At 33.3% G+C, this 14898-nt stretch overlaps 1 protein-coding gene across 1 annotated transcript; it reads right to left on the bottom strand.

Moving 5' to 3' along the window:
- Positions 1–2436: 2436 nt before the first annotated feature.
- On the bottom strand, positions 2437–8307 carry LOC113761644 (shaggy-related protein kinase epsilon-like). Its single transcript, XM_027304717.1, has 13 exons — positions 8002–8307; positions 6656–6910; positions 6437–6529; positions 6204–6263; positions 5804–6076; positions 5604–5678; positions 5134–5190; positions 4672–4812; positions 4052–4102; positions 3872–3967; positions 3600–3683; positions 3018–3120; positions 2437–2937 (listed from the first exon to the last, which is right to left on the bottom strand). Exons 1-13 carry the CDS (start codon positions 8059–8061, stop codon positions 2876–2878), a joined length of 1410 nt encoding a protein of 469 aa, XP_027160518.1. The 5' UTR covers positions 8062–8307; the 3' UTR covers positions 2437–2875.
- Positions 8308–14898: the final 6591 nt, after the last annotated feature.

Genomic DNA, 14898 nt, shown 5'->3' with positions numbered 1-14898 from the left:
CTGCTTCGTTATACCATCCAAAAAAGAATCAGTAGTCATAGGTGGCCGTGGCCTCTTACTTGAGCATATCAGATTATCTTTCACATTCTCGATGAACTTGTATCAGATTGATGCTAGTCCAAAAATCTTGCTGGTTTTCTCTCGGATGGGACCAAGAAGACTAGAACACTCAATTTCTTGATGTGTTCATGATGGAGGTGGGAAATGTTTTGATACTTTCTAAGAAGATGCGGTGGCAGGCAATTTACGTAGAAGTACTTCCATTCTTTTCTTCATGGGTAAAATAGTTGATTTAACACCTCAAATTAAGGGAAAGGTTACAAGTATACTTTTTAACAATTTAAGGGTTAAAAAGATACTACTAATAGTTATAGAGTTAATAGTATGAAATCATTAAAGTTTAAGGACCAAATGGAATTTTTGCCCTTTAACATATTGAGTCATCAGCTATCTTGTATTTGGAGGGGCTAACCACCGGCATTAAGACCGTATGTAATTTGGATAGGTCAAGAAGCAAAATGTAGTTGAGTGGAAAAAAATTATTAGGAGGATCAAATAAAGTCAACCCTCACATTAAACATTAAAAATGCCAGAAAATTCACAAGTATGATGTTTCATTACGTGTTGAGAATGAAAAGCATCATTAGTGTAGGGTTTAATTAAGGAAACAGTATAGGCTACTGACTGATAGTAGTAATTTATTAGATTCTATAGACAATTAATGTTTCAAAAATATGTGAAGTGTATTGTCTTGAAAAAGTTGTAGACTAAAAAGATGTAGGGTTTGACTAAAGAGCTCCCAGAGAACAATAGTTAAAAGTTTTTTTTTTTTTTTTTGTGGGCAAGAATTTAGTTAATTTGGAAAAGCATCTTGAAGCATCAAATGGTGGTCTAGAGATTGCAAATTTGCAATCCTGCAATCACCAACTGCCACTCTTGCAAAATACTCGTACTAAAGAGTCGAATAGGGGTACAAAAGAATCTAATCAAGTTGAATACCTTAATTTTCAACATTGTTTGATTATTTTAATGAATTTGAAATTTTGTTCAAATTTGACTTGGTTATTTGCCGAACCAAATTGAATGAGTTTTTTTATTGAATTTGAATGTTATCGAACATATAATACTGCTTAAATTTGATTTAAATAATTAGTAAATCGAGTTTGAACAAGCTCTTAACAAGCCAAAGCCAAAGCCAAACTCAATTTGAGAATCCAATAGGTTTAGGGTTCATTTTTCAGCCCCGAGTCAACATCTACTTCCTCGAATGAGCAAACTCATCATCTCCTCTGCAATTATACTTCGGTAATACAATCCTCATTTCAAACTTGATTACCTCTTCCCTTCACGTCTTTGTTTTGTTTAGGGTTAAATGCAAAAAACCCCCACAAACTATATGTTGAGTTGCAGTTTACCTCCTAAACTATAATAATAGGCATTTTGCCCCCTTGAATGATATGTTTGGACAAATCTACCCCTTTTATTTTAAGCATTGTTATTTTTCTTTTTTCCCTATCATTTTCTTTTTAAATTCTTCCTTTTTTTTCTTTAAACATTGTTTAAATAAGTAGACTAGATTAGTCAAAATTTGTTTATTTCTTAATTTCGTATGTCAATATTTTATAAAAAAAAAAATCTATGGAATACAAGATTTTTTTTCCAAATGTTGAAGTCAATGTCATTTAAGAAATTGAACTTTTCAAATATATAATAACAAAATAGAGAAATTGATTAATCAATTATTAGTAGTATCAATAGCAAAAAAGATGAACTACTATTGTTGTTTATTCTTATTTTTTATTTCACTACAAATAACAATTGCTAACTTTTCTTTTTTATGTGATATATAATGTTACTTTTATTATAAGTAGTTGAGTAACTGTGAACTCTTAATTAGTTTATAGGTACTTAAATTGTTGAATTACTAGATTAATACACTTTACAATATAAGCTACATGTAATAACAAAGAGTTTATGACAAATTATTAAGAATGAATTTAACAAATAAACAAATTAAAAAGCAGTTTAAATAATATTAAAATTTTTTATGTAAGTCTTTTCACATCGGAGAGAGATGCTGGCTAGTTCCAAGAGGGAAGGAGAACAAAAAGAAAATAAAAGGAAAAAAATGAAAAAGCTAATAGAGGGAAAAAAAAGGATTTAAGGTAGTAGGGGTAGTATTGTCCAAACATATCATTCAAGGGGGCAAAATGCCTATAATTATAGTTTAGGGGGTAAACTGCAACTGGGTATATAGTTTGTGGGGGTTTTTGCATTTAACCCTTTTTTTTTATTTGGGTCATGTTTTATCCTTCACAGCTCTGAATATATCAGTTTCACAGGTTCTCTTACGAAGTGATTATGATACTTTCTCCAAATCTTTCCCTTCCAATTCTTTCCACTCCACCAAAACCAAAAAGCCCAAAACCAAAACAGTAACAAAGAACAAGAGACTGATAGGTAGACGAAACAAATTACATTCAGCATATATCCTACATTAACAAGGTAATTCCAGTTCGTGTGCAACCACTCTTACCCATGAACGCAGACGAACTAGACATTGCTACAACATGATAACAAACAGGGAAAACTCTCCTCATCTAATCACAGCTGAGGCATCAAACCATGTGTGCTGTTTAAACTATAGATGATCTAGTAATTCCCATAGCCGAGTCCATGAAGAACTTGGTCAGCACCTCCGTCGAAAACCAAACATATGGTCAATTAGACTTTAATACACTCCTTCCACATAAATACTCCACAAGCCGCCGAAGTTGGGACAGTTTTACTAAGCCGGGGACTAACCCCTGCATGAGCAAGTAAGCATCCAAAAACCCATTTACAAAGCCTACGGACAGCCGCAGTCCAAAAACACTCATTGCCTAGCATGTGACGGAATAAGACGATCTCGTAATTCAGTAGATGCACCAGAGAGCTCTGCAAAGAGTACCAGCATAATCCTATTACAGCACTGAGCTAATAAAGAGCTAGAAAACCAAACCAAGAACTGTACTCACCTTGAGGTGTGAAGTCAAACAATGGAGGTAGGGCTCTCCCATTTGGTAAGCAGGCATTTGGGTCTCTCAAACTATCAAAGAAAGGGTGTGCACACGCCTCCAACTGAACACAACAAAAATAATCAAAACTAGATAAATATCTCAGAAAACTCTATGAATTTCATGGTGCACTGTTCTCCAAACAGCACTACGCAAATCAAGAGCTAATATTACGAGCTTGAGACGTCTAAAAATTGGTAGCAATTCCAGGGATTCATCAAAAGCAGGGATATCTTGATGGGACCAAGAATGACACAATTTAGCGTACTCATAAAACTTCTAAAGGAAGCCAGAGCATCACTGCACTAAGTACTTCCCTAAGTAAAGGAAAGGGTAGATAGGTGAATATACATAGTTGAAGCTTAAGCAACCATTGATCCCATGACATAAACATACTTGGCCTCAGTATCATATAATAGCATGAAGCCCAATCAAGATGAGTAAATGTCAAGACTTCAAACACATCCCAATCAACATCGTACATGCCCAAAATAAAAAAGACTGAAAAAGTGTGTTGCCATGACATGGTACTCAAGTACTTACAGCAGTGCAGCGAAGAGACGGTGAATACTGAAGCAGCCTTGAAACTAAATCCACTGCTTCTGCAGGCATTCTTTTGTGAAACACCTAGAGAACAGAACTAAATTTCAGATTTTCCTTTCCGTTTGTCTCTAGAGAGCTGGATGGCTTTCAAATGTAACACAAATAATTCACATTGCATAGATCTAAGATAAGCCCAACTGAAGCAATTGGGAATTGAAGAAATAAAAATATGGACAGTGAGGAGTCATCATCCATATAGATCTCAAACTAACCTTGTACCACGGATGGGCTTTGATCTGAGGAAACTTAAATTCACTATAGTTTGGATTCATGCACTTAATTTCCTCCCTTGTTGGGGTTCCCAGTATCTGAAATCACAGAATGAAAGCAATTACAACACAAGAAAGAGTGATTCTATTCAAAACAATAAGACCGAAAATAGTCTTATGTACCTTTATGATTTCCACAAGCTGATCAACACCACTTTCTCCGGGAAAGAGAGGCTGCACATAAGCAGTTCTGGTACATCAGGCTTAACTTTCCTAAATTGTCCACTTGAAAAATGATAGCATAATACATTGAATTTGACAAAAAAAAATATCTGAAAAAACCCCAAAACAGGTTCTCCAAAAATTCTAAGCCAAGTCATATACAATTCAAGCATAGGAGGCACGCATTTAAAGGTAGGGAACAACAAAAGGAGAAAAGATAGTTACATACCAATAGTAGACATTTCATAAATCCATATGCCTTCGATACCTACTTCTATAATTTTAATAATGTATGGCATGCTATAAAAAGCAACCACATGTAATTAAAAGCACGTGTTTATAATGAAGCATGTATCTTGAACGCATAAAGCCTAGTAATGAAAGTAGTAACTTAGACACAAGAAGTTACTTAGCTACCTATCCAGTATCATGGAAGCAGAAAATACACACTCAATTCAACATCGAAGGGACACCATGAAAAAGCTGCTACATGTTGGCGTTAAAAAAAAAATCACAAGAAGATAAATTAAAGACTAGGTTCACAAAAAAGTTTTAGGAAAAATATCAATATATTCACAAACCTGTCCCAGAAGCAGTTCAGCCATTACACAACCAACAGACCACATGTCAATTGCAGTAGTATACTCAGTTGCCCCAAATATCAACTCTGGAGCTCTATAGTAACGAGAGCATATATAAGATATATTTGGTTCACCAGGCACCTGCAAAATGAAATGCAGTCTTAGCGAACAGTATATGATAAAGGGCCAATTCTTGATTACTTAACATCAACTAATTCCAGCTAATTGTAAACTTAAACGATGCTTTGAGATGTTCTTTTAGCTTTTGGGTTCCCAATAGTTTCTTTTATGCTGGAAGAGGTCAATTCTGAGAAACAGCCCCGAGGTACCTCTGGAAAACAGCTTTTGATTTCAAGACAAACTACCTCTTCAAAAATTTGAACTGCTTCTTTTGAACAGCTTAAAAGAGGCTAAATGAGAACAAGAAATAGGTGCCAAAATATCAGGAGAAGCACAACATACCAACATCTTTGCACTTCCAAAATCACATATCTTCAGCTGATGAGTATGGGGATTGACCTGCAGTATGGTTTTCATTATCAAACTTCAAAGTTCCGAGTTTAAAATAGCAATATGAAAGAAACAAATTAGAGAGTTTAAACCCATGTCTATCACCTAGGCCGTGCAAAGATATAAACTCCTGAATACATGAGGTACTAAATCCTCAAAACTGCTAATCATGTTCTATACTTGGTTGGATAAGAATTTAGAACACAAACCAGTCAGAGTACTCTGCACAAAACATGAGGGGAAAACAAGTGCTATTGCACAGTTCTAAGCAAGATGTTACTACAATTTCACCAACAAATGAAGACTATTGAATTAAATGACCCCCATCTAGATTAATACTAGCTTTAAAGAGGAGATAAAAATAAAAGCCCCCCATCTAGATTAATACTAGCTTTAAAGAGGAGATAAAAATAAAAGCTCACCAATAGATTTTGAGGTTTAATATCCCGGTGGCATACACCAATTACACTGTGTAAGTAATTGAGCGCACGACAAATCTGAAAAAAGCAAGAAATTGTCACCAAATGTGTCTTCAGAAGGGAATAACTAGCCAACATCCCTTCTCACTACACCACCAAGACTTCCATCCAACAAGAAAAGAACCTAGAGCAGTCAAACTGACCTGGTATGTATACAGCTGAACATATATAGTCGGCATGTGATGATTCATTCTGCTATAGTGTCTTGAAACTCGGTAGACGGTCTCAGAAACATACTCCAGCACAAGGTTAAGGTACACTTCATTCTTTTCAGTTGTAGAGTAGAAGCAGTGCTTCATTTGCACTACATTAGGATTGTCAAGCAAGCGCATTATTTGCAGTTCTCTATTCTTATATCTCCTATCTTGCAGCACTTTCTTTATGGCAACAGAATGACCTGTTTCCAGGCACTTGGCCTAGATCGCAAAACAATAAAGGGGCCAAGAAAAGAAAGCCAACTGATAAGGACAATGCGACAGAAGATTTATCAAGGCAGAAACCAAACATCAGTATACATTCTACATGAACAATTCATTCTAGTACCTGGAAGACAACTCCAAATGAACCAGTGCCAACCACCCTCTCAGCCATGTATGACAATGTCTGGTACAAAAAACAAAAATATTTCTTGACATGTAAACATGGCCAAAACTAGAAATAAAAGCACTTATGCGTGCTGCTCCATGCCAATCAGTCCTTGGCATTGAAAAGTAAAGGTAAAATCAAAAGTGCAAAGCACATGATTGGGTAATTTTCAACCAGGAAAATAAATTCACCTGTTTTTCTTCTCCATTTCGACCACCTGCTGTAGTCACAATTATTTGGCCTGTTTCTGTTCCGTTGCCACTAACAATAGCAGGCTCCATATCCTGCATGGATGCAAATCAGTAGTTAGAGACCCTAAAAATGCATTTTGAATTATTCAGAAACTGCAATGTGCTGAACATAATTCCTTTGAACCATTAAAAAGACAAAGACAAAAAATTAGTATTAACCTTCATAGTGTCCTCATGGGTATCAGATTTATCATCTCTAATTTTCATGTCATGCATTTCTCTTGGAAGTTCTTCATAGCCCGATTTTACAGGCCTAGCCACAACTTTAGATGTGCTAGCAGCAGGTTCTGCAGATGTTGATGCCATATTTTGTTCTGAAGCAGTTGTACATTTCTCAACTGACTCTGATTCAAGACCAACCCTCCAATCTGCCTCTTGTTCAATTTTTACTCTCTTTATTCCAGAATCTCCAGACTTCAAAAAACAAATGCAACTTTGTCTCAGAAACACAGGGAAGATAGAAGAAGAGAATGTACCACATCCATACCCAATAATGGGTGAAGATATAGTTGTTGAGTTGTCTGCAGCTTGTCATGTTTAAACACTAAAAGCAATGGTTTAACCCCCGAACGTGACCACCACTTCGGCAATCACAACCAGTTATTGATTGCAAATCTAAGACAACAATTTCACCACTTTCTGTACGAACATGAAACCAGAAATCTAAGAGACAACGATTAAACAGGACATCACTGGGGAGGATAAAAAGATTACATTCTAGCCATTACCATATTCCAGAACAAAAGTTACATAACCCAAGAAAAAAAGACAAAAAAGAAAATGTCAACCAGCACCAACACCAACATATCCAAAAAATTTTCTTTTTGTTTAAAAAACTTCTTACAAGCATAAACAGGACTACCTCCTCCGTATCACAGAAGTTATTTGATGCTATATATCACAACCCAAGTATATTGTATACAAAAGCCAGAAACAAGAACAGTATATTGATACTCCTATCCAGACAACTGCTAAACCCAATGTCACACAACAACTTAAAAATCTCCCCTCCCCCCACCCCTTTTCCTCTCTCTCTCTCTCTGCTCATGACAGAACAATGTTTGCAAGAACACATGCCAAAAGGAAAAAAGAGAGCATCTTTAGCTATAAAGAATTAACATAAACCAACAAAGAACCTAAAAGACTGAGTATTTTCAAAACATCGATAACAAAAACCTCTAAAAGACATAGTAAAACACTCCTAAAATATTGTCTTAAAAAAAAAAACACACACACACACGCAAAATGGAACAAAAAAAGGAAATGCATAAACGACGGCAAAGCTCCAGAATTGCATAGCTCAGAAGAATTCTTCCTATGATCAAAATCCCAGCAAAATCCCAATGAAATTAACAAAAACAATCCAAACTTTCATATTTTAGCACAGCCAAGAAAACCCACATCAGAAGTAAGGAAAAAGAAAAAAAAAACTATGACAACTTCCTCAAAACTTTCCCAAACCAACAAGCAAATAAAGAAGAGAGAAAAAAAAATGAGAAAATTACAGGATCTGAAACAGAGGAGCGGCCAGAAGCAATGCTCTTAAGCCGACGCATCACATTCATTTCCGATTTCTTATTCTTCCTCTTCTCCGCCTCAGAATCAATTGAACCCCAAAATCCAAAGAGCGGAAAGGTTAGCCTTCTGTTTCCTCTTTCCCTCTCAATTAGCCTTGTATTTTCTCTCTTTCTCCACCTCTCCAATGCAAATGAAAGTCTTTCTTCAACAAACAATGATGAAAAGTAAAAAGGGAGGGAGGGAGAGAGAGAGAGAGGGAAACCGAAGAAAATGAGAAAAGGAAAAAGAAAGGGAAAGGAAAGGAAAAGGTTTCCTGCCTCCCTCTCTCTCTCTCTTTCCTGCTTTCAGTTGAATTCAACGGAGAAACAGAACGAGAGAGAAAGAGAGAGACAATTTTAAAGAAAAAAAAAACAATAATAGTAGTAGTAGAATTGTATTAACAGATATTTTAGTATTCTTTTAATTATAACAAATTTCCTAAAATATGTTTGGTTCGTTGTTAGGATTGTTTGACTCGATGTACCGGACCGTTTGAATTCGATCATATACTTTGAAATAAAACTTGTTGCTGTTAAAAAAATAATCATTTAATTTTTATTAAAATTCAAATCTAATAAAATATTTATTAGTGAATCTAAATTATAAACTTATGGTGTGCAGGAATTTAAAATTAATCATTTATGCAACTGTACTAACATGCGTAAATCAGCGTCACACTTGCAAATAAAAAAAGGTAAATTTTGAATTTAAATAGAGATTGTATAACATGTATCTAATCTCGTCAATGTAACAAATTAAATTAAAATAATTTTCCAATTTATTAAAAGTATTGCATCCATGTTTTTGTTTTTAAGAGTTTAATTTTCAACAAATGTTCTCAACTGCAGGAAAATAAAATAGGGTAAATACTCGTCATACTTAGGATAGGTTCGATAAAATTAAAATTTGAAATCTCAGCCCGTAAAACTATTGAATTATTAAGTACTAAATATGATGCATTTTAATGTATATCACACTAAATGATAAGTAAATAACTACTTTTTGAAACAAGTTTAATTTAGAAAATTCGATACTGACTAATTAATTCATATGTTCTACTTTTTGTTATCAAACATATCTGAACATGTTAAAATTTAAACCCAACTAAAATAAATATTGAAATTAATTATCAAATATATAAATATATTTATGATGCAAGTAAAATAAAATATTTTTAAAATAAATTTTATGTCCAAACTCCAAACACAACTCCGTGAAAAGTGAAATGGGCATCCATTTAAATTATTCATTAATGTGTACCCAAAATTGAAATAGAGAAAGCTATATTCAAATCAAGATCAGCATGGGGCGTCGCCTTTTCCAATGGTCAAAGTCATAGAACAGAGGCCAATCATTCCAACCATCCCTCGTTTTCGTACTTGCGGTCAAACTTGGACCTTTGAACCGTCCATCAAAGATCGGGGAGGAATCCAAGGGCGAGGGGGTTAGTTATTGGGATTTATGAAATGACAGAAATGGGTATGGCGCGCGAAGGGAATTACGAGAAAGTGGGGATTTCAGACAATTATTTATGCCAGCGGAATATTCGGGGGCGTTTGTCTACCATTTTGACTGGACTGACTCGCGGTTAGTTTAAGACTTTGAATCAATCTTTCCTTGATGTCATCTGTGCGACTTTTTTGGCATGGGGAAAAGAAAGAACATGGAAAATTAATTAATAAGAGGGTAGTTAGATCTCTTTTAAGCCCCTTTATTCAAAAATAAGCATCCTTTGTTCCTAATTTCTGCAATTGTGGTTCAAATATCACTCACCTTCTGGTCTGTTTGGATTGTAAGTTATTTGGGATATTTTTACTGTAGCACTTTTTGTGATGTGAAGGTTTGTTTGGATTGCTTCATATTTCCCCAATTTTATTTGCTTACATCATCTTTACAATTTTCAATACACCTTTTTATCTTCCCAATATCTTTTTATCTCACATATATCATATGTGAGAAGATATATGTGCGATAAAAAGATATTGGGAAGATAAAAAGGTGTATTGAAAATTGTAAAGATGATGTAAGCAAATAAAATTGGGGAAATATGAAGCAATCCAAACAAACCTTCACATCACAAAAAAGTGCTACAGTAAAAATATCCCAAATAATCCCAAATAACTTACAATCCAAACAGACCAGAAGGTGAGTGATATTTGAACCACAATTGCAGAAATTAGGAACAAAGGATGCTTATTTTTGAATAAAGGGGTTTAAAAGATCATGGTCACGCGACTGATGTTCCCTAAGTAGAGTCTTGGAAACATGTCAAGTACACTTTTATACAGATAAATGTTAGTAGTAATATGTGTTAAACTATTTATAGGCACTAATTATTAAGGCACCTAATGTGATGAAATTGAAGTGAGTTAAACGGTGTGATAAATTCGCTCTAGTGGGATTAGTTTCTTGTACTCATTTGGATCGCTATTTTTAGGAGTTTTTGTAAAAAAAATTACTATATTGATTTAATATATGTGAGATAAAAAGTTGATTAAGAAGTTTTTCAAAAGTTGATTAAGAAATATATTTATGAAAAACGTAAAATTTTTTTTGCAAAAAAATCACAATTCAAATGAGACTGATGTGATTGATTGTTCTCGCATTAAGTTGCAAGAGCTCTTGCCTTACGAAATATTTTTGCCATGATAAAATATTGTTTGGATGATTTATTTGAGATAATTACTGTAACACTTTTTGTGATGTGATGTATGTGAGATAAAAAGGTGATTGGAATTTGTGAAACAAATTATTTTATCTCAAATGATCTCTTCCCAAACACACTATGGAGAAAAACAATTTGGTAGAAATACAAATACACAAAAATAATGCACGAGGGGTGAAATTCAGCTGTTATCTGAACTTTTTCAGAATTCTTGTTATTGTCTTGTAAATCATATGTTTGCCCCACTAGTATCTAATATTATATGAACCTTAGAATTATTTTCCCCCGTTTTGAGCTTATTCTTGTTAGTCTCATAAATGTTTTGGTCGATGATTATCCACTAATAATAATAAGTTTGTGGAAATGCTGCAAATTATACCACAGTATGAGCATTCACAATTTCGATATGGTTTTTGCACAAAAGCTAACCTAGAGCTAATCTGACCCGCAATACGCAGTTAATCATAGACCATAATCTATATGCTACAATGAAAATACATTTAAAAAAGAGAAAATTGTTTAAAACATTCCCCACATTTCATCAAATCAAATTTTTTCATCATTCACTTTTAAAATTTCAACTTTGCATCCCCTACAGATTCAAGTTAGCAATTTTTGGTTCCAGTTTAAGTTTTTAACCAATTTTAACCTGAAATTACCATGTCACCCACATGTAATCATTTTTTATGTGCAAAAAAGTTAAAATCTCACTTTTTTAGTGATAAAAATGAATAGAGATTGGGTTGTATCTTTTTTTTAGAAGAAAAAATGAATATAATTCAAGTCATATCCTATTTTTTAAGGGGAAAAAAATAAACATAAATCGGGTTATTTTTTAACTATAAATAGACATTAATTTTTTTACTCTTAAAAAAATGACCATATATGAGTTATGTGATAGATTTAGGGTAAAGGGTGGTAAGAAAAATTTAATTGTCATAAAATTTTATCAACTTGATTTGTAATGGACGTAAAGTTACCATTTTAAAAGTAAGAGACAAAAAAATTTATTTGATGAAATGTGAGAAATTTTTAATTAACTTTCCCTTAAAAGGTAAATTGGGGTTCAGATTCTCTACAATTACATCGTCAATGATGACAGATAGATGATGTCGTTTACAATTAGACCAAGGAGGTTAAATATAGGTTTTATTGTGTTTTTTGTATACTGTTGAACCTTATCCCAATGCTATTGACCAGCTGAGGATGTCATAAATCTAGAAAAAATTTTGGATTAATCAAAATATTCCTATATGTAAAGCGTGACAGGTATCTAATGCAAACACACTTACTATTTTCACGTCATTTTCTTCATTCTCATTGTTACTCATATTAATAATGTCAAATCTACAGGTGAATTTTTCGTTAACCCATCATTTCTAAGTATCATGAAACTTCTACACCCTTTTTCTAGCTGGTCAAACGTTCGAAGTTGCAAGTACAGAGCGGATATCTTTCCCACTAGGTTATATGTTTAGATAAAGGACCAAAATCGATGATCATTTCCCATCTGTGAGACATTCAGCTATCTGTTTTGATATTTGTAACGAGCAATTGCTCCACTTTGGAGAGTGGAGATTATTGTGGTAACCTCACTATGTTGAGTTTAAGCATTTGGAACCGTTATTAATTCAAATTGTTCTTTTATATATTGTCAATGTATAATTTTCTTTACATTTACACTAACAGGTTTAGATCATGCTATATAATATGAACTTAAATTTGAAATTTAAATCATGCATATGTGTCGTACATTCATAGCTACTAGTGTAAAAAAAAAATCACTATACTGACAGTATATAAAATATTAATCCTATTAATTTATACATAAATAACTAATTGTACAGTTGGGATCGGGAATTGGGCTAGCAATATAATATTTTTAAATTTTTTATTTATTAGTATGAAATGTCTATTTTATTCATTGTCTAAAATTATAGAGGAGTAAAATATAAAAGATTAATCTTTCCTACACTGATATAAAAGATTAATCTTTCCTACACTGACAGTGTTACACTATCAGCGTTGGATGAATGATAATTGTGCAAAATTTGAATTTGAAATTCAACTTTTACACACACGTCATGAATCAAACAGTGATAGTATATACACTGTAAGTGTATGTAAGATTTACGATGAGCATGAGTCCAAATTCGAACTCGAGTACGACAAAACAAAATCAAGTTGGAGCTAATGCGAAACAAAAACGAACTCAAAATCGAGTTCAACTTTCAAGAGTTTGAGTTTAAGTATTTTAATTTGACTCGATTGTTCTCTCAGTAGTATAACCATTGCTACATTATCGGTGTTTCTGTATTCCACGCAACCCTTTTTCTCTCTTTGCTAGACACATAATCGATCATTAAAACACGAACAAGTTATTGGACAAGGATTGGCCGTGCGTTCTTGGTCTTTGTACTGCCAGGTGAATAGTGCCAGATTGCTACTCACCGCTGCTTGGCCGTGCGTTCTTGGTCTTTGTACTGCCAGGTGAATAGTGCGAGATTCTATTCACCGCTGCTCCACTGTGCCATTCTAACAAGGGATTTAACTTTAGACCCAACTGGATAACACTAACCTTTCTTGAGCAATGATGCCACTAACACTTGGCCAGGAAATAAAAAGGTGCTCCTCGTATGCGTAAAACAATCGAAAGTTTACCCGAAAAGAGAAAAAGAATCAAGCATGTATATAAGAAGAGAAAAAGAGTACTTAACGAAATTCTTTTGATTGGATTGTTTTAACATAGTAATTACTATTCAAACTAGCCAGCAAATTGAGCATGATGCTGCTGATTTATCGAGGGAGCTGAAAGAAAGATTAACAGGAAATCAATCATATTCTGGCATCTGGGGTGTAGTTCTTGAGTTACTTTTTCTTTCCGACAAATCAAATCAAATCAAACAGTAGAAAGGAAAAACAAGCATGGAATAGGGGATTTTTTTTTTTTTTTTTTTTTGGGACTGGAGGGATGCCTAAATGTCTAAGGCTCCGTTTGATAAAATGAATCTGAATTCTGAATTCTGAATTCTTCTGAATACTGAAACAATTAATTTGCTGAATATTAAGCACTGAAAAGAGATATATGAATATCTGAATCTTAATGCTGAACATATTTATACTGTTTGATAAACATTTATAACTTAATGCTTAAAAAGCTAAATTGTACAATTTTGTCCTTCTATCTTTTAATCCAAAAAGGAAATAGAACATATGATTTAATTAGTTTAAAATTGTTAAATATGAAAATGACAATATTTATTTTTAAATTAAAGTAATATAAAAGAAGAAATATATTATGGAAAAGTCCAAATATCGGTGCAAATATATTTTTAAATCAGAACTTGATAAGAAAAGTCCAAATATAAGCAAAAGGAAGCTGCAATAAACAAGTTTTAAATTCATACCAAATTATATAGAAATTTAATTACTTCAATGGAAAAATGTTGAAGCAAAACAACAAATAATCAATGTCACTTGCCTTGGAAATAATGAATTTGAGATCGGTGAGTACGGTAGCAATAAAAAAAATTGGGAGGAAAAAAATGACAAAATTATGAAATAGTAGAAAGATGAAAAAAAGATAAGGAGTAGACAGATGTGAGGAGTATGGAGAAATTGTAAAAAAATCATTAAGTAGGAAGAAAATAGAAGTAGAAAGCCATTAGACAGAGAATGTCAGGTTATTTAATTAGATAAGGATTTTGGATAGACAATATTAGGTTGTTTAATTAAATAAGGATTTTGAATGTAATTAACAAATAATGATAGATTTGGTAGATAAGATAAAGTAGTTGAAGTAAATCTCTTGATTCTTATCAAATTAAGCATTCAGTTACGATTCTTGTGCTGAAAAAAATACATACAAATTCAGCACCACTTAATAAGTTCAGCAGAAAAATTTTTATTTATCAAACACCCAAAACATCTGAATGTCTGAATGAATTCAGTTTCAGCACTTTTTTATGTTATCAAACAGACACTAATTACAAGATGTTATTAAACGACTGTGGGAGGCACCCATCAAAATCTGTAGTAAATAGATTTGATCGAGTCTGAAGGATTTCAAAATAAAGTGATATCTAGTTGCAAAATTTATACTCATCTGTGCCAAATGCATGAATTTCTTTTTTGACTACGGGAGGCACCTTCTGAATCTGCACTAAAATAAACATTTGCT

The sequence above is a fragment of the Coffea eugenioides genome, chromosome 2 (assembly GCF_003713205.1).
Source record: "Coffea eugenioides isolate CCC68of chromosome 2, Ceug_1.0, whole genome shotgun sequence".
Taxonomy (NCBI): domain Eukaryota; kingdom Viridiplantae; phylum Streptophyta; class Magnoliopsida; order Gentianales; family Rubiaceae; genus Coffea; species Coffea eugenioides.
This window is presented reverse-complemented; position numbering and strand designations above follow the sequence as displayed.

Coding starts and splice junctions, on each gene's coding strand:
- LOC113761644 (XM_027304717.1), bottom strand. CDS start 8,061: ATGAATGTGATGCGTCGGCTTAAGAGCATTGCTTCTGGCCGCTCCTCT. Junction 4,813..5,133: donor TTGGAAGTGCAAAGATGTTG/GTATGTTGTGCT, acceptor TTCATTTTGCAG/GTGCCTGGTGAACCAAATAT. Junction 3,121..3,599: donor CGTCTCTTCGCTGCACTGCT/GTAAGTACTTGA, acceptor TGTTGTGTTCAG/TTGGAGGCGTGTGCACACCC.